The sequence below is a fragment of the Mirounga leonina genome, unplaced genomic scaffold, assembly GCF_011800145.1.
Source record: "Mirounga leonina isolate KUSES-001 unplaced genomic scaffold, KU_Mleo_1.0 Mir_166, whole genome shotgun sequence".
In the NCBI taxonomy this organism is placed as follows: Eukaryota; Metazoa; Chordata; class Mammalia; order Carnivora; family Phocidae; genus Mirounga; species Mirounga leonina.
Genome location: NW_023270418.1, coordinates 26503149 through 26521432, shown reverse-complemented (window position 1 = coordinate 26521432; position 18284 = coordinate 26503149). Strand labels below are relative to the sequence as shown.

Sequence of the window (18284 nt, the reverse complement as noted above, 5' to 3'; positions counted from 1 at the left end):
GATCCAGAACTAGAATTCTTATTAGTTGATTCCAAGGCCAGTAGCATTTTTGTTTTCTTCAGTTTCTTCCTCCCTCCAGACAACTTTAAACATTTTGGCCAAACATTAAAGAAGAACATTGCAATAAGGTGTTCACTTTCTTTCACAGCCTGAGTTTCTGATTTGTTTCATATGTGAGATCCACTCACATATGAAGGCGCTGGACTTGCACATTGTATTATTCAGGGAATAAGGTAAATTTATAAATCTACTAGATCAAATCTACTGTCTGCATAAATTTGCCTAGATAGAGGTAATTAGGAAAATGCATCAAGGAAGTGATTTCTCCTTTGATTTATTGAAAGATTGGGTTGAAGGTTTTGAATATTTCTTGTATCTGTTTTACGCAATCAGGGATTATATGTCTCAACACTGTAGAGGAACTATTAGAACATATATATTTATCATGTTATTTAAAGTATTTCGATCTGTTTTCTCTTTGAGAGAATATGATAATATTTGTTATTTTGACTAATTTCAGAGTTGTTAAGAGGATCAAATATAAAATGTTATTATATTCTGGCAGTTCATATGATATCTAAGAAGAGAGAGAATGAATGGAGAACAATAATGAGGGAAAAATTAGGGTTAGTAATCAGCTATAAAATCCACCAAAATGGAGATGTGTAAAGTCACACAAGACATATTATAGAAATGAGTAAATTTAATCTCAAATTCTAATTCTGCCACTAAAGACTTAGCTGGGTTGGGCACTCAATTTATTAACTATTACATGGACTGCCTAATGACTGTAGTGTAAATGATCAGCCACCATCACAGAGTTCTGAGCAAATGAGAAAAAAACGCTCTCTCTTGGGATGGAGAATGAGAACAGTACATAGTATTCATCAGTTCATTTATGTGTCTCAGAGCACTAGGTATCCTGAGGTCAGGGAATGAGTCTTGTTCATCACTGTAAGCCTGGAAATTAGGCATACACCCTGGTACACCAAACAGACTTATTTGTTTTTATACAGGGAATGAAGGAATGAACAACATCCAGCACTTTATGTGGCTTATTGGTTGGTGTTACTAAGAAGTCATGTTCCTTTTTAACTGTGAAGAGTTTTTGAGGGGTTGAAGTAGGTTGCAAATATTTGTAGATCCACTTCTTATTATTCAGCTAAGATCCAGAAAGGTAGGTTATTTGCACAAAGTTCACACAAACTGGTAGGTATATCTGATTCCCAAGTTTGTGCTTTTTAATTCTCCACATTGACTTCCGATGATAGATTTAGTCACTTAATCAGTCATCAACCAGTCAACCAAATGCATTACTTTTTGCCCAGTTTAGTTTAAATGGTAAAAAATCAAAAGAGTATTTCATCATGTAAGGAGCTTAAACTTCAATTCAGAATGCCTTGTCTTCAAATCCCTGCTCTGCTACTTTCTTCAGCCACAAGCAAGTAACTAAATGTCAGAAACCTTCAGCTTCCATACCTGTGAAGTGGGGATAATATCTCACACAATACATGAGGATTAAATGAGGTAAAGTAGCACAGCCCCTAAGTTGGTGATGGGCACAGAGCAAATGCTCAATAATTCATACCTATAACAGCTAAAGTCATTATTAATCATGACTTCCACTTATACAAAATGATAAATTATGATAAATTTTTTTTAGAGTGGGGCACCTGGGTGGCTCAGTCGGTTAAGCAGCTGCCTTCAGCTCAGGTCATGATCCTGGGGTCCTGGGATCGAGCCCCACGTCCGGCTCCCTGCTCGGCGGAGAGCCTGCTTCTCCCTCTCCCTCTGCCTGCCGCTCTGCCTACTTGTGCTCTCTCTCTATCTCTCTGTCAAATAAATAAATAAAATCTTTAAAAAATTTTTTTTCTTAGAGTAACGAAGTGATGAATTCGATTGATTATAATGACATAGTTATGTCTAAAGAGGTAGGAGCTGAGGAAGACTTCAGGGAAGCTTTGGAACTTGTGTTATTCTTCGAAGAATACATGAGATTTTGTGTCAGAGGCTGAGGACATTTTGTCAGGAAGATTGCATTTTTTAATTTGTACTGAGCACCAACTATATGGAGGTCCATTCCATCAGAAGTTTCCATCTGTGGAACAAAGAGTGGTAACAGGTCAACAAATGCCTCGAAGAACCATTGTAGTTCTTAATTTCTTTCCAAAAGATTAAAATGAGTTATAACTTTCTTTTTCCTCCAGGAAGATGTTGGATTAAAACCTAAGATTTCAGATGTGGAAAAGAAAGTTGGTAAAAAGTTTTGAAGTGATTCCTAGCACACTGTTGTTGTTTTTCCAGAATTTGGGAAATCTGTATCTATGCTATCAAATGAGCAGTTTTTTTAAGGAACCAAGGGGGTATCCTCATCACCCTGCTCTGTGTAAGTGGCCCTCTTATACCACTAGTAACAGCAGTGAACTCTGTCATGATTCTCAACTGCCCGAATTGCCTTCCCAACCCCTACCCTACCTTGAGACCCATAGGACTAATCTCATTATTATATTTAGCTCTATGTCACTCATCGCAAAGCTGAGGATTGTCATCTAAGCCCTCAACTGCTACAAAATAATGTATGTACATCTCTGCATATCCCCTTCACTGACCTTGGCTCCCACTCCTGCCCAACTCCTGAAATCATTCCACTGTGCCTTCTGGCATTTATAGTCATTCATCAACATGACCCGATACATACTTAAACTCTCCTCTGAAAGTCTCTTTGCCTACTTGGTCTGACTGAGTCCAGTGTCCTGGGGCAGTAGTTTTCTCTCCCACATTCCCCTTACCCACTGAATCTCATCATCCTTTCGACCTTGTAAACATTAGAATACTCTGATTTTTGTCTGTCTGTATGTACTCTTTTCTTTGATGGTGTGCATTTAATATACGTGTGTCGAACCATTAAAAATTGCCAGCATAGTTCAAATTAATATAATCTGAGGCAGCCAGACCTCTCCTCAACTCTGGATTGCATACCAATTATTTATACAATGCTCTACTTGGATGGCCAAAAGGTATCTTGGACTTGATTAAATGATTTCTTTCCCCCTTTCCCCAAACACCTGCTTCTTTTACACTATTTTTTGTATCACTATACAAAACTTGGAGTCAACGTGGACCCCTCTCTTTCTCTCATGTCCCTTTTTCAATATATCAGGAAATTTGGTCAGCTCTACTTTGGACATATATCCCAAAGTGGATGGATTTCTCATTGTCTCTCGCACTACCATCTTGGTTCAGGCACTCACCATCATTTACCTAGAATATTACAGCGGTATCCTAATTTTTCCAGCACCTTCCATCCTTATTATGTTAAATTCAATTACCAACAGATCTACAAGAGTGACCTTTTTAAAAAAGAAGTCAGATTATGTCCCCTTTTGGTCTAAATCCTTTTATTGTTTTCCAATCTCACTCAAAATAAAAGCTTCATAATTTAATGTAGTGTATGGCTCCCCCCTGCTCTACCTCTCTCACCTAAACTTTCCTTCCCACTGTAGCCTTATTGGTTTTGTTGCTGTCCCTAGAACAATCTCAGCATGTTCAAACCCTAGTACCATGTATTTGTCGTTGCCTCTGCCTGAAATGCTCTTTCCCCAAATATAGACTCACTCCCCTAATTCCTTCATGTGTTTGCTCAAAGATATATTTTAGGCTAAGGACATGCTTTATTTAACTATCTTTTACTAACATATAACACTGTTCTTGACACAATGGACAAGACAAAAAAAAAGGTCAGTTGAAGCAAAATTAACTCACTTTCACATTAATTTTACTAAGCGATTCTAGTTTAATACAAAGAGTAATTTGTGGTTGTTTTGTAAGGTTTGACTTGGGAGTCTGAGCTGTTCCAACTGGCAACAACTCTGGTGACATTACTTAAGTCCTTTCTTTTCTTCTTTTTGCCTTAATTTGGTCTCCTATGAAGTTAAGAGATTGGGATGCATTATCTCCAAATCCTTTTTCTGGCATGTTCTATAATGATTTAAGATTGCATTTTGTTGTCACAACCATGCTTTAGTTCTAGAACATCCTGAAAACAAATTCTTGCAATACCGAAGTAAGACACAGAGTGGACATGCAGACTAATTTCACGGAATCCACTCCGTTTATAATTCTGATTCGATTTTCTCACTGCTTCAGGGCAGCTGCATAATTCCCAACTGACCCCCATGGATAACAGTACAGAAGTGACTGAGTTCATTCTTGTGGCGTTAACCAATGCCCCCGAGCTGCAGATCCCCCTCTTTATCATGTTCACCCTCATTTACCTCATCACTGTGGTTGGGAACCTGAGTATGATGGCACTGATTCTCTTGGACTCCCATCTCCACACTCCCATGTACTTTTTCCTCAGTAATCTGTCTCTGGTGGACTTTGGTTACTCTACAGTTGTCACTCCCAAGGTCATGGCTGGATTACTTATAGGAGACAAGGTCATCTCCTACAATGTTTGTGTCACCCAGTTCTTTTTCCTTGTAGCCTTTATCACTGTAGGAAGCTTCCTCTTGGCCTCAATGGCTTATGACCGTTTTGCAGCAGTGTGCAAACCCCTGCATTACACCACCACCATGACGACAGGTGTGTGTGCTTGTCTGGCCATGGGCTGCTACGTCTGCAGTTTCCTGAATGCCTCCGTCCACACTGGGAACATTTTCAGGCTCTCCTTGTGGTTGATCACTTCTTCTGTGATGCTCCTCCTCTTCTGGCTCTCTCATGTTCAGACATCTACATCAGTGAGATGGTTATTTTTTTGGTAGTGAGCTTCAGTGTTCTCTTTTCTGTCTTGGTCATCTTGATCTCCTACCTGTTTATATTTATCACTATTCTGAGGATGTGCTCATCTGAGGGACACCAGAAGGCCTTTTCCACCTGTGCCTCCCACCTCACTACAGTGTCCATCTTCTATGGGACGGGCACCTTCATGTACTTACAGCCCAGCTCCAGCCATTCCATGGACATGGACAAAGTGGCATCCATGTTCTACACCATGGTCATCCCCATGCTGAACCCAGTGGTCTACAGCCTGAGGAACAAAGAGGTCAAGAGTGCCTTTAAAAAGGCTGTGGAGAAGGCAAAGTCTTCTACAGGATTCAGATTTTAATTACAAAGAATCTACAATAAGTCACTTTCATCCACCTCAGATCTATCTAGAGAAAATATTTACCTGTCCAGCCCACAAATTTCCAATTTCTTATAGTAATTTTCCCGGATATTGATTAAGTTTACAAAGTTTACACATCTTTGTTTACAAAGTTTACATATCTTTAAAAATATATACCTAAGAATAATAGGTTAAGAGGAATCACCCATAACTCTGAAAAACAAACTGAGGGTTCTAGAGGGCAGGGGGGTGGGAGGATGGGTTAGCCTGGTGGTGGGTATTGAGGAGGGCACATTCTGCATGGAGTACTGGGTGTTATGCACAAACAATGAATCATGGAACACTTCATCTAAAACTAATGATGTAATGTATGGGGATTAACATAAGAATAAAAAAAAAGAGGAATCACCCATAAATATGTTCTTATCTTAAAAATTCTTCTTAATAAACATGTTCATCCACACTCCCACATGAACATGTATACTCACAGTATGTTTAAGCCCACGCACACACATAGATAATTCATGAGAAACTCATGAAATCCACACACACACCACAGAAGGAAAAATTAGTTAAGACATACATGAGATAGGTCTGTTGTTATAGTAGAATTTAAAACAATTATTTTGGTGTCTGAGAACACATTCTTAACATACATAAATAGTTGACTTAATGGAAAAAAAATATATATATGTCTGTGTTTTGTTTTTTTTTAAGTTTTTTTATTTATTTGACAGAGAGAGAGAGAGAGAGAGAGCACAGGCGGGGAGCAGCAGAGGGAGAGGGAGGAGCAGGCTCCCTACTGAGCCAGGAGCCTGATGCTGAGGTCCATGCTGGGCTTGATGCAGCTCGACCCCAGAACCCTGGGATCACGACCTGAGCCAAAGGCAGATATGCTCAGTCAGCTGAGCCACCCAGGCACCCCATATGTCTGGTTTTTAAGAATTACTTTTACTTTATCTTTTTGCATATGAAAAAGCAATATGTTTTATATTTAAAAAAATTAAAGTTTATAAAAATACTTCCAAAATTCCTTGAATGTAGATTTATTACTGATTCTTTGTCTGTTCTTGTTTTTAGTAAAAATGCAAGCCATAAGAGCCTCTTAAGTATAGGGAACAAACTGAGGGTTGCTGGAGGGGATGTTGGTGAGGGGATGGGGTAAATAGGTGATGAACATTAAGGAGGGCACTTGTTGTGATGAGCACTTGGTGTTGTATGCAAGTGATGGATCACTAAATTCTACTCCTGAAACTAATACTACACTATATGTTACCTAACTTGAATTTAAATAAAATCTTGATAGCAAAAAAAAAACCAAAAACATCTTTACAAGGGCATTTATTTTCCTAGCCAAATTTCCATATTAATGAGCCCTATCTAGAAATAATATGTGTATATGACAGTTAAATAGAGAAAACATATCACACAATACAGGAAAAAGGATGACAAGGCATATTTTTTCACTTAAATAAAAATGTAACACTGTTTAAAGTTTAAGCACCAAGAATTACAAAAGTATTAACAACTTACATGTATGCAATGCTAGGAATTTGTTAATGTACAAATCTGCTAAAATTTTGAGTCTCGCTATGTCAAAAATTCTGAATCTGTATGTATGTCCATTTCTTTCCCCTGATTTAGGGAGTTTTTGGCCATTATTTTTTCAAATATTCTTTCTGCCCCTTTCTCCCCTTTTGAGACTCTCATTAGGTGTATGTTGGTACTCTTGTAGCATCCCACTGTTCTTTGAGACCATTTATTTTTCTTGATTTTTTAAAAAAATTTCTTTTTTTCAGGCTGGATGTTCTCAACTGACCTATCTTAAAGCTTACTGATTTTTTTTTTCTGTCACGTTCCATCTGCTACTGATCCACTTATTAAACTTTATATTTTATTTATTTTTCTTTTCAACTCAAGAATTTCTATTTCTGTTATTAAAAATAATGTCTATATCTTTATTGATATTCCCTATTTGGTGAGACATTGTTCTCATGCTTTCCTTAATTCTTTTTTTTCCCCCTTAATTCTTTTGACATGGTTTCCTTTAGTTCTTTGACCACATTTACAATGTCTTAAATCTTTTCCTCTTAAACCCAAGGTTAGCTCAAACTTCAAAATCAACCAATGTAATTCACTATATTAATAGACTCAGGAATACAAATCATATAATCATCTCAATAGATGCAGAAAAGCCTTTGACAAAATTCACCATGTATTTATGATAAAAATTCAGCAAACTATTAATGGTAGAGAATTTCCTAAACATAATAAAAGACTTCCATGAAAAACTTAGAGCTAACTTCACACTTCATGGTGAAAGACCGAATGCTTTTCTCCAAGATTAGAAATAAGGCAAGGATGTCCCCTCTTAAAACTTCTATCCAACATCATGATAGATACCCTAGTCATTACCCTAAGGCAAGAAAAAGAAAAACATGCCACTTGTAAAATTAACAAGTCAGGAAACGACAGATGTTGGCGAGGATGCGGAGAAAGGGGAACCCTCCTACACTGTTGGTGGGAATGCAAGCTGGTGCAGCCACTCTGGAAAACAGTATGGAGGTTCCTCAAAAAGTCGAAAATAGAGCTACCATATGATCCAGCAATTGCACTACTGGGTATTTACCCCAAAGATACAAAAGTAGGGATCCGAAAGGGTACGTGCACCCCAATGTTTATAGCAGTAATGTCCACAATAGCCAAACTGTGGAAAGAGCCAAGATGTCCATCGACAGATGAATGGATAAAGATCTGGTGTATATATATATATATATACAATGGAATATTATGCAGCCATCAAAAGGAATGAGATCTTGCCATTTGCAATGACGTGGATGGAACTGGAGGGTATTATGTTGAGCGAAATAAGTCAATCAGAGAAAGACATGTATCATATGACCTTACTGATATGAGGAATTCTTAATGGCAGGAAACAAACTGAGGGTTGCTGGAGTGGGGGGTGGGGTGGGAGGGATGGGGTGACTGGGTGATAGACACTGGGGAGGGTATGTGCTCTGGTAAGTGCTGTGAATTGTGCAAGACTGTTGAAATCTCAGATCTGTACCTCTGAAACAAATAATGCAATATATGTTAAGAAAAAAAAGAAGAAGGTAGCAGGAGGGGAAGAATGAAGGGGGGGAAATCGGAGGGGTAGACGAACCATGAGAGATGATGGACTCTGAAAAACAAACTGAGAGTTCTAGAGGGGAGGGGGTGGGAGGATGGGTTGGCCTGGTGATGGGTATTGAGGGCACATTCTGCATGGAGCACTGGGTGTTATACGCAAACAATGAATCATGGAACACTACATCTAAAACTAATGATGTAATGTATGGGGATTAACATAAGAATAAAAAAATTAAAAAAAAAAAAGAAAAACACGCCACTTGGAAAGGAATAAAATTCTCTCAATTCAGAGAAGATACGGCTTTCTACTTAGAGAAGAATTTGGCAAAAAACTACACAACTAATAAGTTTATTAAGTTCTGAAGAAACAAAGTCAATATACAAAAATCTGTCATAATTCTATATAATATTAATAAACATTTAGAAATTGGAATTTAAAAACAGTACCACTTGCAACAGCACCAACATCATGAAGTCCTTAGGTACAAATTTTGCAAGATACGTGCAATATAAAATGCTGAAAAATATAAATACATAGATTAAATAAATCAAAGCAGATCTAGATACATGAAGAAATTTACCATGTTCATGGATTGGAGGACTAGATAATTTAAAGATGTCTGTCTTCCCCAAGCTAATCAACAAAATTTGCATCAAAATCCCAGAAAGAATTTTTGCAAAATTGGCAAGCTCATTATAAAATTTACATGGAACGTAAAAAAAAAACAAAACAACTAGAATAACTAACACAATTTTGTAGAAGAACAACAAAGTTGGAGCACTCACTCTACCTCCTTTCCAGATTCACTATACAGCTGTAATAGTCAAGTAGTGTGGTATGGAACAAAGGATAGATATATTACATTAAATATTACTGAAACAAGTACTTGTTCAAGTTTTTTTATTCCAGAAATAAAGACAAGTCATAGACTAGGAGAAAGGATTTGCAAATCATATCAGTCCTTACCAGTAAAAGGCTTGTATTTTGGATACATAAAGTATTCTCAAATTCCAATAATAAGAAAACAAACACAATGAAATACAATAAAAATTGGCAAAAGATTTTTTTACTGTTTTTTTTTTTTAGTTTTCATTTAAATTCCAGTTAGTTAATATACAATGTAATATTAGTTTCAGGTGTTCAATATAGTGATTCAACACTTCCATACATCACCAGTGCTCAGCACAACAAGGGTGTCCCTTAATCCCCATCACCTATTTCACCCATTCCCCTACCCACCTCTCCTCTGGTAACCATCAGTTTGTTCTCTATAGTTAAGAGTCTGTTTCTTGGTTTGCTTCTTTCTCTCTCTTTTTTTTCCTTTGCTTGTTTTGTTTCTTAAATTCCACATATAAATGAAATCATATGGTATTTGTCTTTCTCTGACTGACTTATTTTCCTTAGCTTAATACTCTCTAGTTCCATCCATGTCATTGCAAATGGCAAGATTTCATTCTTTTTGATGGCTGAGTAATATTCCACCACATATATACCACATCTCCTTTATTTCTTCAGTTGATGGACACTTGGGCTCTTTCCACAATTTGGCTGTTGTAGATTATGCTACTATAAACATTGGGGTGCATGTATCAAAAACAGGCCAAAGATTTTAACAGACATTTCATAAAAGAAGATAATTGGGATGGAAAGTAAGCACATAAAAAGAGGCTCAACATCATTAGTCATTAGAGAAATGCAAATTAATACAACAAGGAGATATACTGCAAACCTATTAGAATAACTAATGTAAAAAAAAAAAAAAAAAGCCCATCTGTAGATATAAAGTACCATCAAGGATGTGAAGCAATTGGAACTCTCATACATTGCTGGTGGGAATGCAAAATAGTATGCTATTTTAGAAAATAGGTTGGCAGTATCACATAACCTAGAAATCTCACTCCTAACAATCTACCCAGGTGAAATAAAAGCACATGTTCACATAAAATCCTATATGTTAATGCTTATAAGATCTTTATTTGTATTAGTTAAAAACTGGAAATAACCCATTTCCCTCAACTGAAGAATGGATAAATAATCTGAATACATAGACTGCATCTCAGAAATAAAAAGGAACCAATTACAGAACAACTACACAACTCCATAAATTTCAAATGCATTATACTAAGGGAGAGAAGCATGACTCAAGAGATAACCTACTGTATGATTCTTTTTTTATGACATTCTTACAAAACCAAAACCATAGGGACTGAAAACAAATCAGCGGTTGCTAGGAGGTGGAAGGAGGGGTCAATTACAAAATTATGGTGGTTATATGGCCAATTACATTTGTACAAACTCTTAGAACAATGCATTGCAAGTGTGGATATAACTATGTAAATTATACTTTAATTAGAAAAAGGAAAACAAAAGAGAGACAAGTAATGCAAATGGGTCAGTGCTCTTACTCAACAGACTCTTCAGTTCCCCACTGACAGTTTAATTGCTTCTTCCCTAAATAAGTGAGATGAGGAGCTGTGGATCTTCTCATAGGGGGCCTTTTCCCCTGAGAACTCTGCCTCCCTATAACTGTCTTTCTTTCTTTCTTTCTTTTTTTTTTTTTTACTTCCTCCTGGTTCCCATTCATTAGCCTTGGGAATCCTAAAATCACTCCATTTGACATCATTTTAGAGGTCCCAGCTGTGTGCAGAACCCTTTTGTTCATTTGTTTATTCATCTTTTTTTTAAATTTTATTGTTATGTTAGTCACCATACAGTACATCATTAGTTTTTGATGTAGAGTTCCATGATTCATTGTTTTCGTATAACACCCAGTGCTCCATGCAGTACGTGCCCTCCTTAATACCCATCACCAGGCTAACCAATCCCCCCTCCCCGCTCTCCTCTAAAACCCTGTTTGTTTCTCAGAGTCCATAGTCTCTCATGGTTCATCTCCCCCTCTGATATTACCCCCTTCATTTTTCCCTTCCTTCTCCTAATGTCCTCTGTGCTATTCCTTATGTTCCACAAATAAGTGAAACCATGTGATAATTGACTTTCTCTGCTTGCCTTATTTCACTTAGCATAATCTCCTCCAGTCCCATCCATGTCGATGTAAAAGTTGGGTATTCATCCTTTCTGATGGCTGAGTAGTATTCCACTGTATATATGGACTTGTTCATTCATCTTAAAGTTAGTTGCTCCTGGTATACCTGCTGTCTTCCCCCAAACAGGATTTGTTTCCGGGCTGCAACCACAGCCAAAAAAACCCAAACCAAAACAAAACAAAAAACAACTGCAAGAAAAAACCACTCCGAGATAAGAATTATACTAATTCAGGTTAAAACGATAAACCCCTTACCAAGCTGGTTTATAGGCTTTCCCTCATCTGCTATTCACACACAGAATTCTGTAAGGTATGCAGGAGATGCAATTTTATTAGTTTACTTCACGTATCAGGAAACTGGGCTTGACAGGAGTAAATGACTTTTCCAGGGGATCATGAAGAATACATGGGAGATACGGGAGTTGAACCATTTTCCTAGATGCACGTCAGTGATTTTTCCTCCATTCTTCTATGGTTCAGAGACCTTGAAGCCTTTTTACCAGTACCAGAGAGAGACCCTCTTCAACAGGATATACACATTCTACCCTGGTTGAAGTTCAGATATTAGAGACACAATTCATGGTTGCCTTTCCCTTTTTGTCAAGGAGCAAGGTAAGATTCTACATATCCTAGACATTTTCAGTAAGAAGTGTAATTCATGCAAAAACAGTAGACAAGCTGTGTCTGCTGTGAATTATTTTAGCAAAGTAATGGATGCTGTATTTTTCTGCAACAGTGAGGCAGAGCTGGTCTTAAATGCTCGAATGTACATCATTATTCAACAAATAAGGAATTTAGTGATAGTTAGGAAACAACATATTGCTTTCCTAAGGAGGATGAACAGCAATAACAAGAAACAGAGGATAGATTATGCTTCAATGGAATAGGTAGTAATTTCATTCTGTTTACTAATTGTAGGTCTGTTATGGAAGGGAAGTTAAGTAGAACAAGGTGAAATGGTATTTCTTTAGACTCCAAGAGGATCCTCATGATTATAAAGCTCCGTACTCTATTTCAACCTTTTTTTGCTCTCTAACCTTACTCATATTACTGGCTCACATAAAAAGGCTGAAAGTGTAGTAGATAAAAGCACAGTCTTATGAACTTTCTGATCTGGATATGAATCTTGAGTTTATTTCTTGCTAGGTGTAGAGTGGCCCTCTGTAAAATCACCTAACCTCTCAAATCCTCAATTCTTAACCACAAAATGCAGATAATAATACTCCATATCTTTTTTTTAATATTCCATATCTTAGAACATTGTAGGATACTATAACTTTTAAAGTTATTCTTGGGTGCCTGGGTGGCTCAGTTGGTTAAGTGACTGCCTTCGGCTCAGGTCATGATCCTGGAGTCCCAGGATTGAGTCCCGCATCAGGCTCCTTGCTCAGCGGGGAGTCTGCTTCTCCCTCTGACCCTCCCCCCTCTCATGTACTTGCTCTTTCTCATTCTCTCTCTCTCAAATAAAAATAAATAAAATCTTAAAAAAAAAAGTTATTCTTGTCAATTTATAAGTTATCCTTATAAAGTCATAAGGATAAAGAAAGAATACACACCCACACTCAGAATGCTCTTATCAGAGGTTGTAGAACTCAATATATGCTAAAAAAAATCTTATATTTGTCAAAGGTGAGCAAATACAAATGTCTTTAGGAACTGAGTATGAAAGGGGAAGTTGTGACACCTCTTCAGATGGTAGAGAAGAGTGGTTACCAATGAGGGAAAGCTATGGCATAGGCTTAATTCAGTTCAAATGAGAAAAATCATGGCATGGAGCTTACCTCGAAGGCAGATCTGAAAGCTAGAGTAAAACCCAGGGACATGAGATTTCGACCCGGGTTCTTTGTCATCCAGCTTAAGGGGTCGGAGTAATGAGAGTAAGAATGAGTTCAAAACAGAAGAAAACTGTTTCAACCCAAGGTAAAATATGGACCCCAAGGAAGAAACTGAACAAATGGCTGGTGTGGCCAATGACATGGTCAGAGGTAGGACAGAGTGAGACACACAGGGGGATCAGAAGATCTGAGTGGACGTGGTGTGTGGGGAAAGACAAATCAAAGAGTGAGGCTCTCAGACTTCAAAACTAATCTGTAACCTAGAGATTGGATATGGTTTCCTACATTTACCCAGCCAAGACAGAGACCACCATTTCATCCCATTAATAACATTAGAGTCAACACTCTATTGTTTTTCATGCATTATTTTATAAACTCTCACAATTGCCCCTTCATGTTACATCTCCATTTTTAGAGATGAAAAAACTGAGGCTCAGAGAACTTAGGTTAGGACGGTGTCTCCCAGACAGTAAATGTTAGGGTACCATTTGAGCACAAGAGCTTGAGCTCTTGTACTTGGTGCATTACCTTCTCTTTAGAAGTGCCTTTGCTGGTTGTCCACGTCTGCAGCAGCAGCTCCCCCACTACATCCACTCTACCTCTATGCTTCTGTCACCCCATTGCAAGCCCCAAATCCAGGAATAGTATCTTCATCATTTCGGTACTCCTGACAACTAACATTAAGATGGTTCCGATGGACTCAATGGCTTCATGTGAATAGAATTAATTCAATTCAATTCAAATTTCAGTTGCTGTCATGGGATTCCAGAATTAGTCTGCCTGGGTACACAGCTTGATTCTACCAGTTAATACTTGGGTAAGCTTGGACAAATTACACAACCTTTTTGAGCCTAAGTTCCCTCGCAAAATAAATGAGCATAATTACTAGTTGTTTTGTCTTGTGTGTGCTTTAGATTTGAAGAACAAATTATTGCCATAATTGAAACAATCAATTTACACAGTTCAACTTCATTCTACTCTCTTTTCCAATTAACACTCTGTTCCTTTACTTCTCATCACTACAGGGCATCCTGTGATTCCCCACTGACATCCATGGAGAACAGCACAGAAGTGAGTTCATCCTTCTAGGACATACAGATGCTCCAGAACTGCAGGTCTCACTCACATTCACTCTCTTCTATCTCTTTACTCTAGTTGGAAATCTGGGGGTGATTGTGTTGATTCTGTTGGACTCCCATCTCTACACTCCGATGTACTTTTTCTTCAGTAATCTGTCTCTGATAGATTTTTGTTACATACCCAAGGTCATGACAGGATTTCTTTTTTTTTTTTTATTATGTTAGTCACCATACAATACATCGTTAGTTTTTGATGTAGTGATCCACGATTCATTGTTTTCGTATAGCACCCAGTGCTCCATGCAGTATATGCCCTCTTTAATATCCATCACCAGTCTAACCCTTTCCCCCAACCCCCTCCCCTCTAAAAGCCTCAATTTGTTTCCCAGAGTCCATAGTCTCTCAAGGTTCATCTCCCCCTCTGATTTCCCCCCCTTCCTTTTCCCTTTCCTTCTCTTAATGTCCTCCATGCTATTCTTTATGTTCCACAAATAAGTGAAACCATATGATAATTGACATTCTCTGCTTGACTACTTTCACTTAGCATAATCTCCTCCAGTCCCATCCATGTCGTTGTAAAAGTTAGGTATTCATCTTTTCTGATGGCTGAGTAATATTTCATTGTATATATGGACCACATCTTTATCCATTCATCTGTTGAAGGGCATCTCGGCTCTTTCCACAGTTTGGCTATTGCGGACATTGCTGCTATGAACACAGGGGTGCATATGGCCCTTCTTTTCACTACATCTCTGTCTTTGGGGTAAATATCTAGGAGTGCAATTGCTGGGTCATAGGGTAGTCCTATTTTTAATTTTTTGAGGCACCTCCACACTGTTTTGCAAAGTGGCTGTACCAACTTGCATTCCCACCAACAGTGTAAGAGGGTTCCCCTTTCTCCACATCCTCTACAACATTTGTTGTTTCTTGCCTTGTCAATTTTTGCCATTCTAACTGGTGTAAGGTGGTATCTCAATGTGATTTTTTTTTAAAGATTTTATTTATTTATTTGACAGAGAAAGACACAGCGAGAGAGGGAACACAAATGGGGAGTGGAAGAGGGAGAAGCAGACTCCCTGCCGAGCAGGGAGCCCGATGTGGGACTTGATCCCGGGACTCCAGGATCATGACCTGAGCCAAAGGCAGTCGCTTAACCAACTGAGCCACCCAGGCGCCCCTCAATGTGATTTTGATTTGAATTTCCCTGATGGCTAATGATGATGAACATTTTTTCATGTGTCTGTTAGCCATTTGTATGTCTTCTTTGGAGAAGTGTCTGTTCATGTCTTCTGCCCACTTTTTGACTTGATTATTTGTTTTTTGGGTGCTGAGCTTGAGAAGTTCTTTATAGATCTTGGATACCAGCCCTTTATCTGTAGTGTCATTTGCAAATATCTTCTCCCATTCTGTGGGTTGCCTCTTTGTTTTGTTGACTGTTTCCTTTGCTGTGCAGAAGCTTTTTATCTTGATGAAGTCCCAAAAGTTTATTTTTGCTTTTGTTTCACTAGTCTGTGGACATGTATCTTGAAAGAAGTTGCTGTGGCCGATGTCAAAGAGGTTATTGCCTATGTTCTCCTCTAGGATTTTGATGGATTCCTGTCTCACATTGAGGTCTTTCATCCATTTTGAGTTTATCTTATCAGAGACCATTACAACTCCACCATGACAGTAGGTGTGTGTGCTTGTCTGGCCATAGGCTGGATGTCTGTGATGTTCTGAATGCCTATAAATGTTGGAGATATCTTCAGTCTCTCTTCCTGTATGTCCAATGTGGTTCATCACTTTATCTGTGATATTCCAGGAGTCACAGCTCTGTCTTGCTCTGATAAGTACATCAGTAAGTTGGTTCTTATCTATATGACTGGCTTCCATTTCTTTTTTTTTTTTTTTTTTGCCTTTGTGGTTATCTTTATTTCCTACCTGTTTATATTTATCATCATCTTGAAGATGCACTCAGCTCAGGGGCATCAAAAGGTTTTGTCCACCTGTGCGTCCCACCTCGCTACAGTGTCCATCTTCTATGGGACAATCATCTTCATCTTCATGTACTTACAGCCTAGCTCCAAGAATTCCATAGACACAAACAAAATGGCATTTATCATATGTATTTCCAATTAACACATAAACTCCATGTGAGCAGTACCTTTATCTGCTTTGTTCATAACTCTACCCTCCATAGCTAAATGAATCTCTGGTTCATAGGAAATTTCAGTACCTATTTGTTAAATGAATGAATGAATAAATGAAGCTTTTAGTTTAATCATATCAATACATTGGCTATTTGGATCATGAATATTTATAATTCATCATTCATAAAATAAATTCATAAAATTCATCATTCATAAAATAAAAAATTTAAAATAAAAAAATATTTAAAATTCATCAGACATAAAATTGTAGAACATTTCAAGAGTCATGACCGGTGTTCTTTTCTGCTGAAATATTTTTATCTACATTCTCACTCAATGCTTTTAATTCCCATTTATGGATGCAATAGTTTTCTGGAAACTACACTATCATTCCTTAGGAATGACATCTCATTGACTAGTAAGTAGCACATCAAATAGATTCTATTTAGTAAATCATGAAAAGATATAAAGTACAAAACTATTTTAAAGTTTAATATCTCATTCAGTTTAGAAAATTACTTTATACACACTGGTTATGCAGTTAATTCCAATGATTCTAAATATCCATAGAGAATGGGAATGCAATAGTATTTGTCAATAGTAAATGCAATCCACATTCAATATCCTAGCGTTAACGGTGATCATGTGTTTAATTTTGATCCTCAGGAGAGATCAGTTCTATAATAAAACTCCTTATAGGAATTTGCACTGTTTCCTTTTCTGCATCTACACACTTGGAGGTACTCATACTCATAGTATATGAAAGACTGTGCTTGGGGCACTTGGGTGGCTCAGTCAGTTAAGTGGCTGATTCTTGGTTTCTGCTCAGGTCATGATCTCAAGGTCATGAGATCAAGCCCAGTGTCGGGCTGGGTGTAAAGCTGGCTTGAGATTCTCTTTCTCCCTCTCTCTCTGCCCCTCCCCAATTCCTTGCTCTAAAAATAAAAAGACTGTGTTTGAATATGCTAGGATGGTCATGCTGACACTAGCATGGAAAGGGTGTTATAGTATAAAGGTTCTCTTTTGGCTCTAGATCTATGATGATGGTGATGTATCTTCTGCTGGAATCATTTAAGAAATTAAGTTTAATAAAAACTTTTGGAGGGCGCCTGGGTGGCTCAGTTGGTTAAGCGACTGCCTTCAGCTCAGGTCATGATCCTGGAGTCCCTGGATTGAGTCCCGCATCGGGCTCCCTGCTCGGCAGGGAGTCTGCTTCTCCCTCTGACCCTCCCCCCTCTCATGTGCTCTCTCTCATTCTCTCTCTCTCAAATAAATAAATAAAATCTTAAAAAAAAAAGAAATTAAGTTTAATAAAAACTTTTGGAATAGTTTTAGGCTTACAGAAAAGGTGCAAAGACAGTATAAGAGTTCCCATATACCCTTTACCCAGTTTACCCTGATGTTATCATCTATATTACCTTGGTACACATGTGCATACAAAGAATCCAACATTCATATATCACTATTAACTGAATCCCATATTTATTTGTATTTCACTAGCTTTTCTTTTGATGTCTTTTTTCTGTTCCAGTATCCTATCCATGATACCACATAAGGAAATAAAAGTGGTTATCGCTTTATGTCATTGTTTTGGGTGATGTTCTACAAGCAGCGTATAAGTGAAAGAGAAAGTCATGGGGGTAAGGAGACAAAGAAGATGAAGTAGTTACATATAAGAGAAAATTTGGGGGGCGCCTGGGTGGCTCAGTTGGTTAAGGGTCTGCCTTCGGCTCAGGTCATGATCCCAGGGTCCTGGGAACCCAAGCCGCCACATTGGGCTCCTTGCTCAGCAGGGAGTCTGCTTCTCCTTCTCCCTCTGCCCCTCCCCCTACTCATGCACTCTCTCTCTCTCAAATAAATAAATAAAATCTTTAAAAAAATAAAAGAATTTGGATATGATGACCAGTATTGGATCTAGTAGTAGAAATTGAAAACACATCTTCACGTTTTTGAGGGAATTG

The 18284-nt window shown here is 37.9% G+C and overlaps 1 protein-coding gene and 1 pseudogene across 1 annotated transcript; both read left to right on the top strand.

The window, feature by feature from the left end:
- The first annotated feature begins 4015 nt into the window (after window positions 1-4015).
- On the top strand, window positions 4016-5107 carry LOC118015605 (olfactory receptor 5B12-like). Its single transcript, XM_035012344.1, is given in 2 exon segments — window positions 4016-4668; window positions 4671-5107. Coding segments are annotated over 2 exon segments (930 nt in total). The 5' UTR covers window positions 4016-4175.
- Window positions 5108-13207: 8100 nt separating this feature from the next.
- Window positions 13208-17878, top strand: LOC118016299 (annotated as a pseudogene).
- The last annotated feature ends 406 nt before the right edge of the window (window positions 17879-18284 follow it).